The sequence below is a fragment of the Caretta caretta genome, chromosome 9, assembly GCF_965140235.1.
Source record: "Caretta caretta isolate rCarCar2 chromosome 9, rCarCar1.hap1, whole genome shotgun sequence".
Classification (NCBI taxonomy): Eukaryota; Metazoa; Chordata; order Testudines; family Cheloniidae; genus Caretta; species Caretta caretta.
The window spans coordinates 6163534-6180733 of NC_134214.1; the positions used below are offsets into that span (position 1 = coordinate 6163534).

General features: G+C 38.1%; 2 protein-coding genes across 2 annotated transcripts in view; one reads left to right on the forward strand and one right to left on the reverse strand.

Annotated features, from left to right (window-relative positions):
* PSMD1 (proteasome 26S subunit, non-ATPase 1) overlaps positions 1-17200 on the forward strand; it is a 125882-nt gene that overhangs the window by 50011 nt on the left and 58671 nt on the right. The window lies entirely within an intron of this gene.
* Positions 1841-16008, reverse strand: HTR2B (5-hydroxytryptamine receptor 2B). Its single transcript, XM_048864673.2, has 4 exons — positions 15339-16008; positions 13938-14642; positions 5592-5792; positions 1841-3029 (listed from the first exon to the last, which is right to left on the reverse strand). Exons 2-4 carry the CDS (start codon positions 14284-14286, stop codon positions 2140-2142), a joined length of 1440 nt encoding a protein of 479 aa, XP_048720630.1. The 5' UTR covers positions 14287-14642; positions 15339-16008; the 3' UTR covers positions 1841-2139.

The following is a 17200-nucleotide window of genomic DNA, read 5'->3' on the forward strand; positions in this document are numbered from 1 at the left end:
CTTAATTTTAAGAATGCCTCTTCCTCCTGCTCTTTAAAAGAAAACAAAAAAGAAACAGGATAGAATCTGAAGATATCTGTAGCTGGTCAGGGCCCAAGTTATCAGCATTACTAATTACTCTTAGTTTGGTTACCAAGTTAATATTGTCTGCTGTCTTAGTACAAACTATTTTAAAACATGCTTGCTTAGCAGACCACAGTTTCACAAACTTTATCTGAGGAGGTAAAGGCTGAAGCCACCAAAATACTGAATTTTTCAGGAAACCCTAACTGTTGTTAGACAGTTGGTAAATCTTGTTTTTATGGCAATATTGTAAAATATTTACATAAAAGATGAGTGCCAGAGTTACAAATGAGCTTACATAACTTGTTTAACGTTCTGAAAATATTTTAGGCATTCTGTGAGAGTGGAAAGCATAAGTGTTCAGGATAGATGGCCAGGTATGTGTTGAATCTTTGAATTCCACCCCTCTTCTCCGCCCGTTGAAAAGAACCCTGCCTGACCTAGTAGTTGGAACTGATCGATGTTGTTTTCAATTATATCGTTCGATGTCCACTTGTCCCAAGGTCATCTGACCCCGGTTAAGGCAATGAAATTCCTGATGGCCAAATTTTAGCAAAAATCTAGAATCAGTTTGGTATATCTTGTGTATTCAGACTGAAATCTTGACTCCATGAAGCCAGTGGCAGATCTCCATCAACTTCATGGAGGCTAGGATTTCATGCATAGGGTTTAAAAGGATCCCCATCAGCACACATTCCAGTGTATGTGGCAAAAGGCTTTTCTGTCTTTTCATTTGGTGACTGTGTAAATATTGGGCCAAGGAAGGTGATTTAATTTATTAACAGGGACCCAAAATGGGAATTTGACCTATTAGATCAGTTATAACTGGGGTAACTGTAAGAGGCATTCTTAGATTCTTGACCTCCCGTTGCACACACAAAGTAGAAAAGTGCCATGTCATCCTTCTTCCTAAAATAAATGCCTCAGCTTTTCTTCCGATAAAATAAACTAACAGCTCAAGGTTCATGAGTAATCTGAAAATAACAAACCCATGTGTGAGTGCTGCAGAGGGGAAAAAGAATTCAATAAGGTAGGAGATTTTCCCTTATGCAGAAAACAACACATGGGGGCAATTTCAGCATGTGGAATTTCTATCTCATTATAAAAAGAAAAGGAGTACTTGTGGCACCTTAGAGACTAACCAATTTATTTGAGCATGAGCTTTCGTGAGCTACAGCTCACTTAGTGAGCTGTAGCTCACGAAAGCTCATGCTCAAATAAATTGGTTAGTCTCTAAGATGCCACAAGTACTCCTTTTCTTTTTGCGAATACAGACTAACACGGCTGTTACTCTGAAACCTATCTCATTATACTGGCAAGTACAGAGTTTGCTCCCTGCAGAATGGGTGAGGGAAGATTTCTCTCTGATACCAGTGGATTTTCCTTTGGCACCCTTTCCCCACAGCACAGTAGGAGTGAGTAGGAAACAAAGTGTGGGTTACTGCTGTTGGAACAGTGTTACCTCATAGTTTGATACACAGAATGAGAGTATCCAATAAAAAGCTGTACTGATCCCTTGTGTGCTATCATAAAGTCATATGTTCTGTATGCTCGACAGATGTTTAAATCAGAACTCTGGCATTTCAACAAGCCTGTGTGCACTTGGTTGTTTCATCCCTTCTATCTTGGGCAGAATACCAGCCTATATGAGTCCTATCTGCTTTAAGCATAAGATCAAGGAGAGCATTAAAGTAGTGTAGTGTGTGTGTGTGTCTTCCTAGAAATGTACTTTGAAAAGGCTGGAGATAATGGAAAACCAAAGTCACACACTCAAGAGTTGCCTTAGCTTCTTTTATTTATACCCCTCCGCTTCTAAACTACAATGCTCTGATATTCACTATAGTTGAATGAAATTGCTATTACTTCTGTGGGATATTTGTGTTTAAATTGGTAAAGTAGAGGGGACCCTAGATAAAGGAACTATAGTTTTAGAGGAGATGAATTAATATAATATAGCTTCAGTAAGATTTTGCTTGTTATAAATAACAGAAGACAATAATATTTATATCCTTCATAAAGCATATTTACGTACAATATGTAGTCATATAATTAGTTGTGGACATGGTTTTCATTCCATTATACATAGCTCACTTGTTCTTCTGTTTTATCAACTTCATTCTCTGTGAGCAGCAATGTGTCTAGTAGAATGGCTGACGATGACTGGATTGGTGAGCTATGAAGCCTCACTGGGCTCTGGTACATAACGGGACTAATTCCATTTCGCATCCCGTGCATCATAAAGAGTTTGGAGTTTTCTGCCATTGAGTTTCTGAAGGAGATCCTGCTGGAGCATTTCCGAAAGGCCTTCATTGACTTTCCGGTCCGATAATTGCAGGTGATGTACCTGCCGAAAGCCTCCCTGAAAGTCTTGTTGAAGAGCGTGTAGACCAGAGGGTTCACCCCTGAGGATACATATCCTATCCAAACAAATATTTCCATGAGCCTTTGAATAACTTCCTGGCTACACGAGTCACACAAAACAGAAGTTATATTTGTTATAAAGAATGGGCACCACATCAACAAGAAAAGAAAAAATACAATCCCCAGGACTTTTGAGGCCCTTTGTTCATTGCTGATGGTCTGCACAGACTTCTTTCCAGCAGTGGACATTCTGCGTATGAACATCTCTTCATTTGTGCTGGGCAAAACCTTATCCTTTCTGGAGCCATCTAATATGGCCACCTTTTCAGGCGATGAGCCAGGTGTTCCATCCCTTTGGAATACTGTAGACACGGTAGACCAAGTTAGGCGCTGAGGTGGCTTGTTGATCAAGTAGGCCTTCTTACGTAGCACTTGTATGGTCAGAAAGTAAGTGACTATCATAATTGCAAGCGGAACAAAGAATGCAGCTAGTGACCCATATAGGATGAAGTCACGAAAACGATCGGGTGTCAGGACGCATGTGATGTTTGTGGACGTGCCGTCTCCATCCTCTATACCTCTGATCGGGATTGGAATGGCAATGCCTACAGAAGAAAAACAGAAATAGTTCAGCTTGGTATCCTCTTCAATCTCTCACTTGGTTTTGCATTTTCAGAGTGTCCTAAGGGAGCATGATATGAGAGAGCTACACTGAGCAAGTGAGCACAGCAGTATCTGTAGTTAAGAATATTAGCTGGAGATTTGGGTAAATACAACTTTAATAAATTCAGCAAGCTTGGTATTAAAAGCTTGCCTTGTTTAACTGAGGGTGACCCCAACTCTTAAACAATTCAGGAATCAGGGTAGACCTTAATATTAATTTAAACTCTGGAGCAGTTGCAATACTGAAGTAACATTTTTTCCTACTATCTCCTACCCTTCCTGAATGTAACTTTTGGGGTTTCTGAAGACCTAATCCACAAAATAGACACAATTTGACTCTATTTAATCTTGAAGCACATCAAGTGATGAGACTCAGTCAGCCAGCAGCCTTTCACCTGAGCTGATTCTCTTGAATATACAAGTGGTTAAAGTGATGCAATGTATGCTCAGTATAGGTTTGTTGTTTAAAGTCTCTTGGCTATTTAGAGTCTTTAAATGAAGCTTTGCTGTTTTAACAGTTTTTTAAAAAAATACCTCAGAGGGCTTGTCTTAAATGAATTTTCTCTAATGGAAATTACAGTCAGTATTTCTATTGGTAAAGATCTATCTGACGATAAAAACCGGTTCCTGTCTGATGAAGGTTGTTCGTGCTACTCTACAACACCTTTCAGTAAGATCTAGGGATTTACTGTACTTCTGCATTCCCCAGCATTCTTAGTGGTGTCGGTTGAAAGCTGTGAAATGACCTAGCCTTCAATCACTTGATCCCTTCCTTAATAACAGACACACCTTTGGAAACAGCAAAGATTTAAAACAAAGACTGACTCAAATTAACCTTTGAGTCAAGAAGCCAGGGCTCAGCCGTTGAGTACTTTTTATGATAGATAAGAAGAAAGGAAGAAGTACAGTGCTGATTAATAGCAGTAAATCAGATATTAAAAGGTCAGCTTCTAAGTGTCTTGCCTCCACTGGAATTTCCTTTCTCCTGTTAAAGTAGAGATAAATCTTTTCTCCAGTCATCAAAGTAGTCCTCTAAATGTATTCATATTGGGAGTTCTGTTGTTAGGGATACATACATGCATCCGATGAAGTGAGCTGTAGCTCACGAAAGCTTATGCTCAAATAAATTTGTTAGTCTCTAAGGTGCCACAAGTCCTCCTTTTCTTTATATGTAGGTCAAGAGCATAGTTATAAATTCTTTTCACCTATGCTGTATCAGTAGCCTAAGTTACCCAGAGAAAACAGTTTATGCTCCTGGCAGGGTGTGGCTCATTCTGTGTGGCATTATTTGCTTTTCTAGCACCACTTCTGTATCTTACTGTCATTGCAAACGAGTTATCTGAACTAAATGCTTTAGCTTCTCTGATCTCTGAAACCGATGTCTGAAGTTCCGTTTGTGCACAAATGTATTAAAGATGAGCCATATGCCATATACAAAGAGTTCAGAAAACACTTAGAAGTGTATATAAACCAGGGGTTCTCAACCCTTTTCTTTCTGAGGCCCCTCTGACGTGCTATAAAAACTCCACGGCCCCCCTGTGCCACAACATCTGGTTTGCTGCGTATAAAAGCCAGGGCTGGGATTAAGGGATAGCAAGCAGGGCAATTGCTCGGGCCCTCAAACCACAGAGGGCACCGAGAAGCTAAGTTTCTCAGGCTTCTGCTTCAGCCCTGGCTAGCAGAGCTCAGGGTTCCGGGCTTCAGCCTCATGCTGTGGGGCTTCAGCTTTCTGCCATGGGCCCCAGCGAGTCTAACGCTGGTCCTGTTTGGCGGCCCTCTGAAACCTGCTTGCGGCCCCCCAGGGGCCCCGACCTCTGGTTGAGAACCACTGATATAAACCATTACATTTTGCATTTCACTTATAAATAGATTTTTTTTTAAACACTTAAGCTTTGACTTTTTGTATCTTGACAGCACACCTTAATTTCTGAAATGAATGTTACTGGGAGCTCACTTACTTGAATCCGTGATTGAAAGATGAAATTTTTACATAGTTATCCCTCTTTCTGCACAGCTTTAAAACAAAATTTTCAACCCTATTATCCAGTTTTTTCTCCTTGGGTAGTTTTAAATGAGGCAGGAATTTCAGCAGCAACAGTTTCAGGGCTTAAAATCAAATCTGTTACTGACAGGCATCAGATTGCCGGCACTGGAACCTAAAGTCTCGCATCCCTAAAAAAGATGCAACATAAGCAGCTGCAATGCAGTCCACCCCATGCTGCCCCTTCGTGTGTTGCATCCTTCTGTGGGTGGAAAAAAAAAATCTTTGAACTTCGTTCCTATTCAGTCCTTGACCTCTCCAATAAATCTGCCAGCTAGTACCTGTTAAATGGATTTTGTGACGTAGCCACCTGCTCACTAGGAAATGGACCGAGATCAGCTCCGTTGATATAGGCTGCCGTCAGCTAGTACTTTGCCATTTGCAGTCTTGCCCCAGTTTTGAACTAATGATTTAGTAGTGAAAGGGTTTCTCTCCCCTTTCCAGTATCAAAAACCCCACTTACCTATTGAAATAAGCCACACCACAGTTATTTTGATGAGAGCTGTAGCCCGAGAGTTGTATTGACTGGCCTGGATTGGCTTTTTTATGGCAATATAACGGTCCAGTGAGATGGCGCAGAGATGCATAATGGATGCTGTGGAAAAGAGGACATCAAGAAATAGCCAGACAGGGCACAAGTCAGGTGGAAGCGGCCATGCGTTATCTGAAAGAAAACAGGAAAGCTATTAGGTTTATTTCTAATGTCCTTTGAGTGTTCAGTATGTATTTTCTCCTTCATGCATGTCATAGAAGCCTCTTAATAAACTCTTTGGAATCATACCTTACTCCATACCTGCCCTCAGACCTTTGTCTCCTCTCCTTTCTTCCTTCCCTTGTTTTTCTCTTTAGCTAATCCCTCATATGATTTCCCCCCCCCAGCCCCAAATTCCCCTGCCGAAAATGGTAGAACTAATGCTTGCTGCCATCACAGTGATGTCTTGTATATTATTTCCCTTTCTCTTTGTCTGTCTGTCTTGTAAACTCTTCGTGGGAGGGACTGTCTACAACTTTGTACAGTGTCTAGCCCAATAGGGTGCCCTGATCTTGGTTGGTCCCCAGACACTACTGTAATAAGCAAGATTAATAACAAACCATGTTGATTGTATTTCAGAGTTACTATCTCCATAAAGTCCACTGGATTAGAGGTATATTTAACAATGGAGAAAATAAGTGGTGACTTGTCTGTCATAGCGATGGAGAGACATGGCTTAAGTTCCAGGGTTAGGGATGTCTTGAACAGTCTTTCTAGTAAAAAGAAAAGGAGTACTTGTGGCACCTTAGAGACTAACCAATTTATTTGAGCATGAGCTTTCGTGAGCTACAGAGCTGTAGCTCACGAAAGCTCAAGCTCAAATAAATTGGTTAGTCTCTAAGGTGCCACAAGTACTCCTTTTCTTTTTGCGAATACAGACTAACACGGCTGTTCCTCTGAAACCAGTCTTTCTAGTGCATACAGTTTTATAATGAAAGGGTTTGCCGTGTCACTGCATCACATGTGTGGCGGCTCAAGAGGACTCTGCCATCAGTGAGTGGATACCTATTTTTATTCAAAAGAAATTGACTAATTCCCCTTCACGTCATTTTCAAGAGCAATAGCTCAGGCTTCTACACACAGTCTTAAAAGTTGTATTTTTGACTAGGGCTAATCTGCTTTAATGTTATCTGTGTAGGAAGTAAAATAGTCCATCAGCTGCTTTCTGTTCAGGATTGGGACGTTCACTTTGTATTTTCACCTTCCAAAGGGTTGGTATTTGAGAGCTGTGTCTTCCCCAGTGAAGATCTCATAAATATTTTCTACGCTGAACATCAGCGAATGGACATTAATGAAGCTCTATTCAGTTTTTTTATAAACTAATTGATCTCATTTACAAGTGGTTTGTGTCACAAGCCACTGCTGCTGGGTGGCTGTTGAGTTTAAAAGGTGCGTTAGTGTTTTGTATGTATATGAACATACTGATCTGTAGGTGCAGTTAAGGTACTGCCAGAAAATTATCAGCTCTTTGTAAAATGATGGGTTAAACATATTTAGTTTTGAACTCCCTGCTGTGAATAAACAAGGACTGACTGTCCTGAGAATGTTAAATGAACTCATGTAGTAACTGAGTCCGTTATTTTATCAACGGTGTAATGTTGCAGCAGTTTAAGATTTGAAGCTTGATTTCGCGCTGAGACTATTGTGAAATGATATGGTGGTGCAGTGGCTTTGAGTTTCAAGCAAAGGGGAATGGGGAAAATTGCGTTGAAACAGGCTAAATTACGCTGGTCTGCCCTGATGTATATGTTGAGACTTAGCCATCTGGACAAGGAAAGAAATGGATGGAGACTGAGAATATTACTGCACCTCTCCTAAAGCAGTGAGCTCCAGGTGAGATTGCAATAGGAGGTCAGGCATAATGGAAAAAGATTAACTACTTTTGAATAAACTAACCACAAGTCTTGATATTCAGTTGCATGATTCGTGAGTATCAGGCAGAGCGGAAACTTAGTTACAGAAAATAATTTAAAGTTGATTAATGAAGTAGGGTGCAGATGTATGGAAAAATACATTATTAGAGCATTCAACACACATTCACTTTTACCTTTCTGTGCACAATTTCATTAGGCTGTAAGATATATCTTTTTTTTTTTTTAACCTAAAAGGCCTGTCGTGCAGTCATTCAACCAACTATGTAAGTCAGCATGCCAGAAAAAATAAGTAGTTAAAACAACCAATTAATTTGGTAAGTTTGGAATGCTGAGCTTCTCTCTAAAAAGGCAAGAACTCTACTATGGCTGAAATAAGTGAAGTTAGCACAGTTCTGACGATGAGGTGTGAACTGCAAACGTGTACATTTTGCATACTAAAGGATGTTCAGTTGGCATTAATAGCTGAATTTCAAATGAATGATTCAGTGTTTCCTATCAAAAGTCCTTATACAGTACTCCTTAGATGGTATCTCATAAATGGTAGCCTTGCAGAGAGGGGACATGTGCATTGCAGTAAAATGGATTTTCTTCATTTTCAGTTAACCCGTTCCTTACAAAAGGCATCCTTTAATGCTTGGCAATGGAGCTGTCCTTTCCTTGTTCTGAACTCAAGTTTTTTTTGTATGCAATGAAGCCTTGAAAATTTTTATAAGATCTGCAAAGCTTTTAGTAATTGCTGACCACAATGTAAATGTAGAAACCTTTTTCTGTTTATATTTTTCTTTGATAGAGGGAGGAGAGGAGTAGCAGCCTCTCATATTATGAACTTGTGTAAGATATGGTTTTTCCACCAAAAATTACTCCAGAGTTTTTGAATACAGTAGTTGATGAGAAACGAGGGATATAGTCATCCTAAATCTTTGTTTGTTTGAAACAAAATTACAATTTTAACACTGTCATTTTGTAGTTCTGTATTAAGAATTGCTCAATATGATCATGGTTCTCAACCTTTCCAGATTACTGAACCTCTTTCATGAGTCTGATTTGTCTTGAATACCCCAAGTTTCACCTCTCTCAAAAACTGTTTACTTACAAAATCAGACATAGAAATACAAAAGTGTCACAGCACACTATTACTGAAATATTGCTTACTTTCTCATTTTGTCCGTATGAAATTTTAGTTTGTACTGTCTTCACTAGTGTTTTTTATGTAGCCTGTTGTAAAACTGGGCAATTATCTAGATGAGTTGGTGTACCCCTTGGAAGACCTCTACGTACCCACGAGGGGTAAGTGTTGCCCTGATTGAGAACTACTTTGCTAGATTAATAACGTGACATCTCTTGCTGTATTCCTTAATCTTGTTGACTTATTTGCAAATACGTGTGATAAAAGATGAATGCTCTGAAATGACAAAAAGAATGAGGAGTACTTGTGGCATCTAAGAGACTAACAAATTTATTTGAGCATAAGCTTTCGTGGGCTAAAATCCACTTCATCGGAGTGTTTGAGGACCATTTTTGGCTATCCTCTTTGCTTTGCTGGTCTTGTTACCCTGGGTACTAATGTTTGCTTCCCAATCTGGCACTGCCAACAGGGCCCTTTCAGTTACCTGATCCTGCCACCACTTAAATCAGTAGGCATGGGTTCTGTCCTCTGTATCCTGTAATATTAGGTACATACAAACAATCCTAGTATATAAAACAAAAAATTCTCTACATGATTCTCTACCATTTTGTGGCAAATTGCCCTTTATAGAATCCTGACCAAGACTGGCAGACATGTAAGAAGGTGTTGAAGAAAAATATTTGTTAAAAATAAATCTCTGCCTTCCAAAAATATATTTAATGGTTGCATTTTCATGATCTCCACCTAGTAGAGTTTTCTGTCTGTGAATTGTCATTTCAGATATTTCTGAAACTTGGGGATTGGGAGAGGAAACATAATAGAAAGAGCCTTCCTCAAATACTTGTAGAACAGTTTTCGATCCTTGAGCATTTTAGTAACCTGTTGGATAAATGTATTATCCCGGTGTGTAAATATTCATAAACTCTGGTTTGAAAGTAAAAATCGCATACATGAAATAATGGAGCAGGGAGGTAAAGTTTTTAACAGGTCTGGTTTAGTTTGGGATTTTAGAAATAGTGATTTCTCCCATCACAAATGTCTGTTTTGTCTGGGGCAAATAATTAGCTGTGTGTTTAAAGCTTATTCTGTAATGCTGCCTCTTGGTAATAGGAATGTAGATTTTTTTTTAAAGGTATGTAAATTTTTAAATGTCCCAATTACTTGTGTTTTTCTTAATAAAATATTCCTGATTTTGGAGCTCCAATGTTCGGGGTTTTTTTTGGTTTGTCTTGAGTAAACGATGGGTTTTTACAGACAATTTCTGGCTTTGATTTACTGAAATGAGGAGGAAAGCTTTATAGGGAATATGGGTTTTCAAGGTAATCCTTAAAACTAGATACAGTATAGAGGAGCTGCTCCTGATTTAAGCCCTTGAAAGATTCTTTGAATGCTTATGATTAGACGGCACTAATTATGTATTCATGTAAGTGAGATAAAGGAAGTCCTTCACATAAGTGTTGGAAATTATTATTTTCACCTTTGTTGTAATGTGCTCTATAGTCTATTGAAATTTGTTGCCTGTAAGGGATTTCATTATGAGTCATTTTGTTGATATAAGGTTTTTTATTGAGGTGGAAGTTTGACTTTTTTTTTTCTTCCATATCGATGTAAGCTCAGGCTTTATTTTAGAAGTTACTGCGTGGGTAGCCTCTCAAGTATGGTTTATCCTGATGAAAATACTTGATGGCGGGGCCTTCATTGACTTTGATTTCCTAGCTGCTTTTCTTGCTTTTTTATTCAGCTTGAATGATTACATTAAATTTTCTTGATCCATATAACTAAAATTGTAGTCGGGGATAAGTTATTTACCAAAGTACCTTTATTTAATAGTTAACTAAAGATGCTTTTTATTAAAATTGTCCTGAAACTTTTTTAGTTTCCTTCCGTCTTGCAGATTTTGAAAATAGTCAGCCATCCATGAAGTTGGTCTGATCTCTTTTGGTGATATTTCTGGAGTTTTTTCACAATTGTTTACTTTCTATCTTCACTATATTCCCATAAATGAAGGAAAGATGAATGATTTGCAATGTAACCTAACTATAACTGGCATGAGAGTGCTTGAGATTCCCAGTTTTCTTGGGTGATGGACATTATAATAGTTTACTGCTCAGAAAATCGACATGTTCTTTTATTTTATTTAAAGGATATTTTGCGCCCTTGAAATACATCAACACTAGGAATACTGATTTCTTTTTTTTTTTTTTTTTTTTAGTTAAAGGAAAATCACGATATACTCTCAACCAGCTCTCTCCCTAAAATCTCAGGTACTGAGCTTCCAGCCTCAAACCTCATAGAAAAGAGAAGGATCTTTACACAACAAATCCTGCAACTTGCCAGGGGTTAGATTAGATGACACTTGTAGTCTCTTGCAACCTTATGATTCTCCTATCCCCTCTCCCACAAGTACTTGTTGATCGTATTTGCAGATCAGTAACAAAACCTTTTGTTAAAACAATGAGAAGTCCTTGTGGCACCTTAGAGACGAACACATTTATTAGGGCATAAGCTTTCGTGGGCTATAGCCAGTGGTTTCAAATATTATTAATGGAGACAACAGAGCATACTTCCATTTACTAACATGCTAACCTGTTAATGAAAGCAGTGCAAACAGTTTAGCAGTTCAATAAAAACAATGAACAGTTCACACATTCTGACATTTTAATTTTAATTTTTTTTTTAAATGAAAGCCACCATGTGCATTCCATCAGCATTGAAATATGGCTCAATCACTCACTCTGAAGTTTATACTATTTCATTTAAGAACACCACTATATTAGTGAAGTTGTTACAGGTCAAATGTGGAAAATGAGCCTCTATTACTGGAACAATTAAGTTTTAGTGTTAACTTTTGTAAGTATTCGCTGGGTGGAGTCAGTCTCTGTCGTGGATTTTACATTTAAACATATTGTTGCATGTTACCAGCAAAGATTAAAGTGATTGCTGCTGCTGCATTTTAAATAGTTCACACCTTTCCCCACATATCTGCCATGTAATGAGATACAAGTCAAAAATCAGAGACAAAATATTTGTATTCTGTATCAATAGCTGGCACACGCTTATTTCACTATTATGAAAATGTTCTTGTCTGAAAACATGGGAAGGGTAGATTTTAATTGGCTGCCTCTGTCAGTGATTATTCTCTGTTGTTCAAATAGTTATCTGGTTAATAAACCTTAGATATTGCGGTCTTGTTATGTGCTTAACCATCTTGTTCCAGTCCAACAACCCCTAACGTTTTGCTCCTGGTCTGAACTTTCTATAAACACCTCAGCATCTTCCACCAGCTGCTGAGGAGGCAAAATATTTTTCTATTTTGCTGCCAAGGAGACATCTTATAGAAGTAATTTCAGTGTTTAGCATTGGTCAGTTATGTGAAGTGCCTGCCATGGCCTTATTACACCCATTTAATTATTTTTAATTTTACTTTTTTCTTTAAAACATCCTGCAACATGAAAGATGCTTTTGTTGAATTCTAAATTAAGATTCCTAGCATGTTGTAACCTTGGTTACAACAGCTTTAGCTCCGGATTAGTTGAGAGATTAAGTAGCAATAAAAGAAAAAGTAGGAAAATTAGGCAAAATCGGTTATTGGGAGACTAGTGAAATTCAGAAAGATAAAGTTTTTAGCTTCACATTGTATTGGCTGCTATTCGGATTTGGCTTATTATTTATGATGATTTATTAATAATTTTCTGATTCTTTAAGGTGTCTTCTTTCAGCCTATATTTCTTACACTGTCTTCTGTTCTGTAAATGAGGTATTGGGAAAGGGGATTAGTCTTATCTGAGCTTTTTTTAAAGAAAAACTATGAAAATTTTATATTAAGATCTCAAAATTTGTGTACGTTTTGAAACAGATTTTTTTCTTTCCAATTGGAAAACTGTATACTAGTTATGCATAGTCATTTTCTAGAAACTGTTGCTTGAAAAGAACATGCCCCTTATCTTTACTGTGTTGATTGTTCTGAAGTCAGTTTGACATCTTTATATATTGAGTAACACTTTATATAGAGAAACTAACCGTGAGGCATTTTTATGACTTAAGAGAAACTGTCACCAAATTGACAGCAGTCGTTTGTGGAGAGGTAGGTCTGCTGATTACCGCTATGCATTTAATACTTCAAATTTGTGTCTGCTGTCCCAAGGTCAACCCTTAGAGATTTAATATAAAAACACAGAACTTCTGCTGTCTGTCATTAGTTATGGGTCAGTGGTACACTTTACCTCAAAGGTTTGGTTACCAGCATGGGGGTATTGCATGGGGTTCACTTGAAAAACTAGACACAACATCACTGTAGCTGTTATACATCTGAATATTTGCCAAATAGATAAAAAAAAAATTACAACTAAAAAAAAATTTTAAGCAAGTTTAAACAATAACAACAACAACAAAAGAAAAACCATTCAGAAAATTTCCCATAAAATTGTTACCAAATTACGTATAAATACAACATTTTAAATAATAGGTCCCTGAAAATATGAATGTTTTTGTTCGTCATTATGGAATAAACAAGAAAATGTCAAACTCCAGCGTATAATCTCATCAAAATCTGTTTTATTCCTCATGAGTCAGGGTAAATGGAAACCTGGATCTCTTGCATCAGGTGCACAGATGGCCTGATATTGGACTAGCTGGACAGATGGACCATCTCTCTTTGGAGTGCATTATGAATTTTGCCATTTCCCTAGAGCAGTTGAAAAATCAGTTTTTCTGCAAGTGACACCTTAGAATTGTTGCCGTCAGTGATCCCAGAGATTATCTGAAACGTGTACCTGGGTTATATAAATGATACCGAAAATTGTTCTCACTGAGTGGTACCAACTCCTTGTGATGTGGTGAAAAGCTATTCAGTCCAATGCAACTATCCCAAACTGCTTAGCACTTCCGAAAGAGAAAATTTCTATTATGAGTATAATATCTAACGAGAGTGGATGTTCAACATTGCACTGCCAATAATCATTCACCCTATACCTTTTTTCCAGTGTGTGGTACCTGTAGTTGCTCCTCAGAGGTGTAGTGAGCTTCTCCGATAAAGGGGTGGGAGGCAAGGGAAAGGATATTCGTAGTGGATTTGTTTAAGCTTGCATCTTGAGAAAATGTATCTTATAATTAGAGGTAGGGGGAATTGAGAAGTGTTTAGCCAGATATGCTCGCAGAAAATAACATTATCACAATTAAGCGGGGTAAGTAAACAAGCAGTTGTCCTATTTAAAGTATATTTAGCATATTTGCTCCACTTATGGAAGCTTGATGGCAGGAACAAATTGAAATACTTACCAAACAGTATGATGATAAGGGCAATCGGCATCACAAACAATCCAACCAGCAAGTCTGCCACCGCCAGGGACATAAGGAAGTAATTTGTGGCATATTGCAACTTTTTCTCCAGGGACACAGCCAGTATAACAAGTATATTTCCCCCAATGGTGGGGATTATAACCATTAGGGTCAGCAGAGCTGCCCACCGTGGTCTATTCCCCTGTTCGTCATTGAAGTAGTTCTGTTTGAATTCCCCTGTTACTGAGAGCTGTGTCAAAGATCCATTGCCAGATCCATACCCGTTTAAGGGATAGGACGTCTTTGTACCCAGCAGGATGTATTCAGGAATTGAGTTTTGCTCAGACATGTTGTAAGATATAGCAGCTGGCTGTTCCTCTCTGGTCCGGTACGATCCTGAAGAAAGGTCAGCATGGTCAGTAAGGTAAACCGGTCATCTGATGCTGTGATATGCTGCACCCATGCCAGAGCGTTAGATCTAAACTTGTATTCCGTTCCTTACTGCATGCACGTTCCTCTTAAAAATGAAAGTATTGACTCTGGCTGGCAGGGTCCAGTGGTCTGATTACTCTTCTAGAGAAGCTTAGGTTTCAGAAGGGTTTATGAGAGAATTCAGTGGCTGCGAGAAGGCAACAGTTTTTAGCTTCTTGTATCTTCCTACAGCAGGAAATATGGTGTGTGAAGTTGCATGCCGAAAGCTTCCCCCTACATACAAAATATATAGATTGCATCATTTTTTATTTACAAAGTGCAAAAACCTGATGCTTATGCTGTGTATGTACAACTCCTCCTCTGAGTGTCTAGTCTATATTAGCATGCATGTAGGCAGAGTACAGTACCTATATTTCCCCTGTTAAGAATCCTGTTTCCCCAAAGAGCTATCATCCCCCAGAGCATGGTTGCGAATGATATAGAAGATTTCTTTAATGGCTACAGTCCCTCATTTATCAGATGTAGGTCAGAGAGCAGTTAACAGTAAAACACTGGTTTCAGAGGAACAGCCGTGTTAGTCTGTATTCGCAAAAAGAAAAGGAGTACTTGTGGCACCTTAGAGACTAACCAATTTATTTGAGCATGAGCTTTCGTGAGCTACAGCTCACTTCATCGGATAAAACACTGGTGACTACATCTCAAGAGAGTCGTAGACAATTTATGGAACTCGAACATCTTAAAGTTACTCATTATTTAAATGGGAGGGACACGTAAAATCCGCACTGTTTGGAGCTCCTTTCTTTAAGGCTTGAGCAAGACTTTAATTAAACACAGCCTCCCCGAGCTCTAAACTCTGCTGAAGTCTTATCGCTTGCTTTTCCCTCTTACAAGCAGACACTTTAAATAGCCATATGCTTAAATATTTTCTAGATTTGGTTCATTGCAGGTTTTCTGTGAAGAAAGCCTTACCTTAGATTTCTCTTGGATTTTGTTTCCCTGAGGGTTCGAGAGGGATAAATTTCTTCTGCAGTTTGATCTTCTTTTTCATCACATGCTGGATTTCAGCACATAATTTTTTAACATCACTTTCTAGAAGACAAGTTTTTCATTCCTCTTGGAATCTTCTTAAAACAAAAACCTTTGTCCATACCTTCCCATTTGTTTTTAAACGTCAAGATTGAATTTCTTTTGTTTTTAAAGTCAAGTTCTTTGTGTGTATTTTCTCCAACTGGTATTGAATGGAGGGGAAAAATAATTCTTGCCACATTGTTGTTTTTTTTTTTTTTTAAAAAAAGCAAAGTTCTTGGTTTTCCGCTTCTCCTGGTCTTTTGGGGATCTTACTTATATGCTTAATGCATGTCTCTTGAGGGTTTCACAGTTCTTCTCCTGCCTCTCATTCTGTGTGCAGTTTTCTCTGCGTTTGTTAGCAAAACTTGCCGTCTGCTGCTATCGTTTGTTGATTGACTCATTCCAGTGCATCCAGCTCCAGTGATTGAAAACAAGGAAATAAATGAGTGGTTTTTTTTTACAGCTGGAAAAGAGCCAAGGAAGGTTATTTCCTTTTTATTTATTTAGTGCTCCAGACCTATAGTGTACATTCCTTGTCCCTGTGTCTGGATGTGCAGATGCAGTGTGTGACCACGCTTCACACTACAGTATACAACTGTATTCAAAGTAGTTCTCGGCTCGCTCTCTCTCTCTCTCTCTCTCTCTCTCAACATGAGCACAGTTAACCCTGGAAAGTTGAGAGTTAGTGTAAACTCTTCTGTTAGTTTGTTAGGCTTTGAAGTGTTTTGTTTTAGAAAAGTGTGTTCTAACATATCCTTTTAAATGCATACACTGTCACTTTAAGCCTTCCTAGTTACAGCTGCTTTTTATTACTTAAGAGTATTTTCTATTGTTGCCTTCCAACACAGTTGAAAGTTGTTAACTTGATCATACATCCCATCTATAAAACAGAAATTGAATTTACTTCTGAGGACAGCCACATGGCAAGTGTGCAATAATCAGACATAGGTGAGGTCATAGATTTCTACAGTTTAAGGCTGAAGGGACCATTAGATCAGTTAGATCAACTTGTATATCACAGACCATTAAATTTAGTGAATTGCTTATACTCGTCGTGCTCTGTCAGGACCAGGTCCCCAGTGAATCATGATTCATTCTGTATTAATTTTTAAAAATTGCATTCACTTCCTGGAATCCACATAGGTGAAGAGAAAAATCTGCTGTAAATAAATTATGGAAATAATTTAATATATGACATTTTTTGAACCTGAACAGCAACCTCTTAAGATTAACAGTGCACATTACAGATAAAGTAGTTTAGGATTTCTTTATGTCAAAGAAAAGGTTTTTCTCCCCCCCTCCCCCCCCAATTTAATACTTGCTGGTTAATAGGAAAAAAATAAAATATGCATACTTGTATTTTAACCATTTCATGGTCCTATTGCTCAGGACATAGAATCTTTTTGTAGTATATTCTTTCCACCATGTTAATTCTGTACATTCATATTGTATTACAGTGATGGTTATATAGTACTAATATGCTCATATTTTGTACTAATTTCACATGGGTGAATGGAAAATTAAATTACATTAATAACATGATAGCTTGTTCCTTCCACTTGGAACCAGATTAGGCCTGGGCAAGTAATATGTGAATGGTTAAAGAGATGATCGTACCAGCACTTGCATCTATTTATACTGCTTTAAAAAAAACACTCTGTTCCCACTTTGCTCTGTAAGCTTTAAATTTAACATGGAATTGTTTCCTATTGTGGGCTGTCAATATCTTTTTCAACTACGGTGAACAATTTATTTTAAGGATC

Bases quoted from the DNA above. Each gene is read 5' to 3' on its own strand.
- HTR2B (XM_048864673.2), bottom strand. From the start codon at position 14,286: ATGTCTGAGCAAAACTCAATTCCTGAATACATCCTGCTGGGTACAAAG. The intron at 5,793-13,937 runs GTAAGTATTTCA...GTTTTCTTTCAG, and splicing joins CCTTATCATCATACTGTTTG to ATAACGCATGGCCGCTTCCA. The intron at 3,030-5,591 runs GTAAGTGGGGTT...TTTCTTCTGTAG, and splicing joins GGTGTGGCTTATTTCAATAG to GCATTGCCATTCCAATCCCG.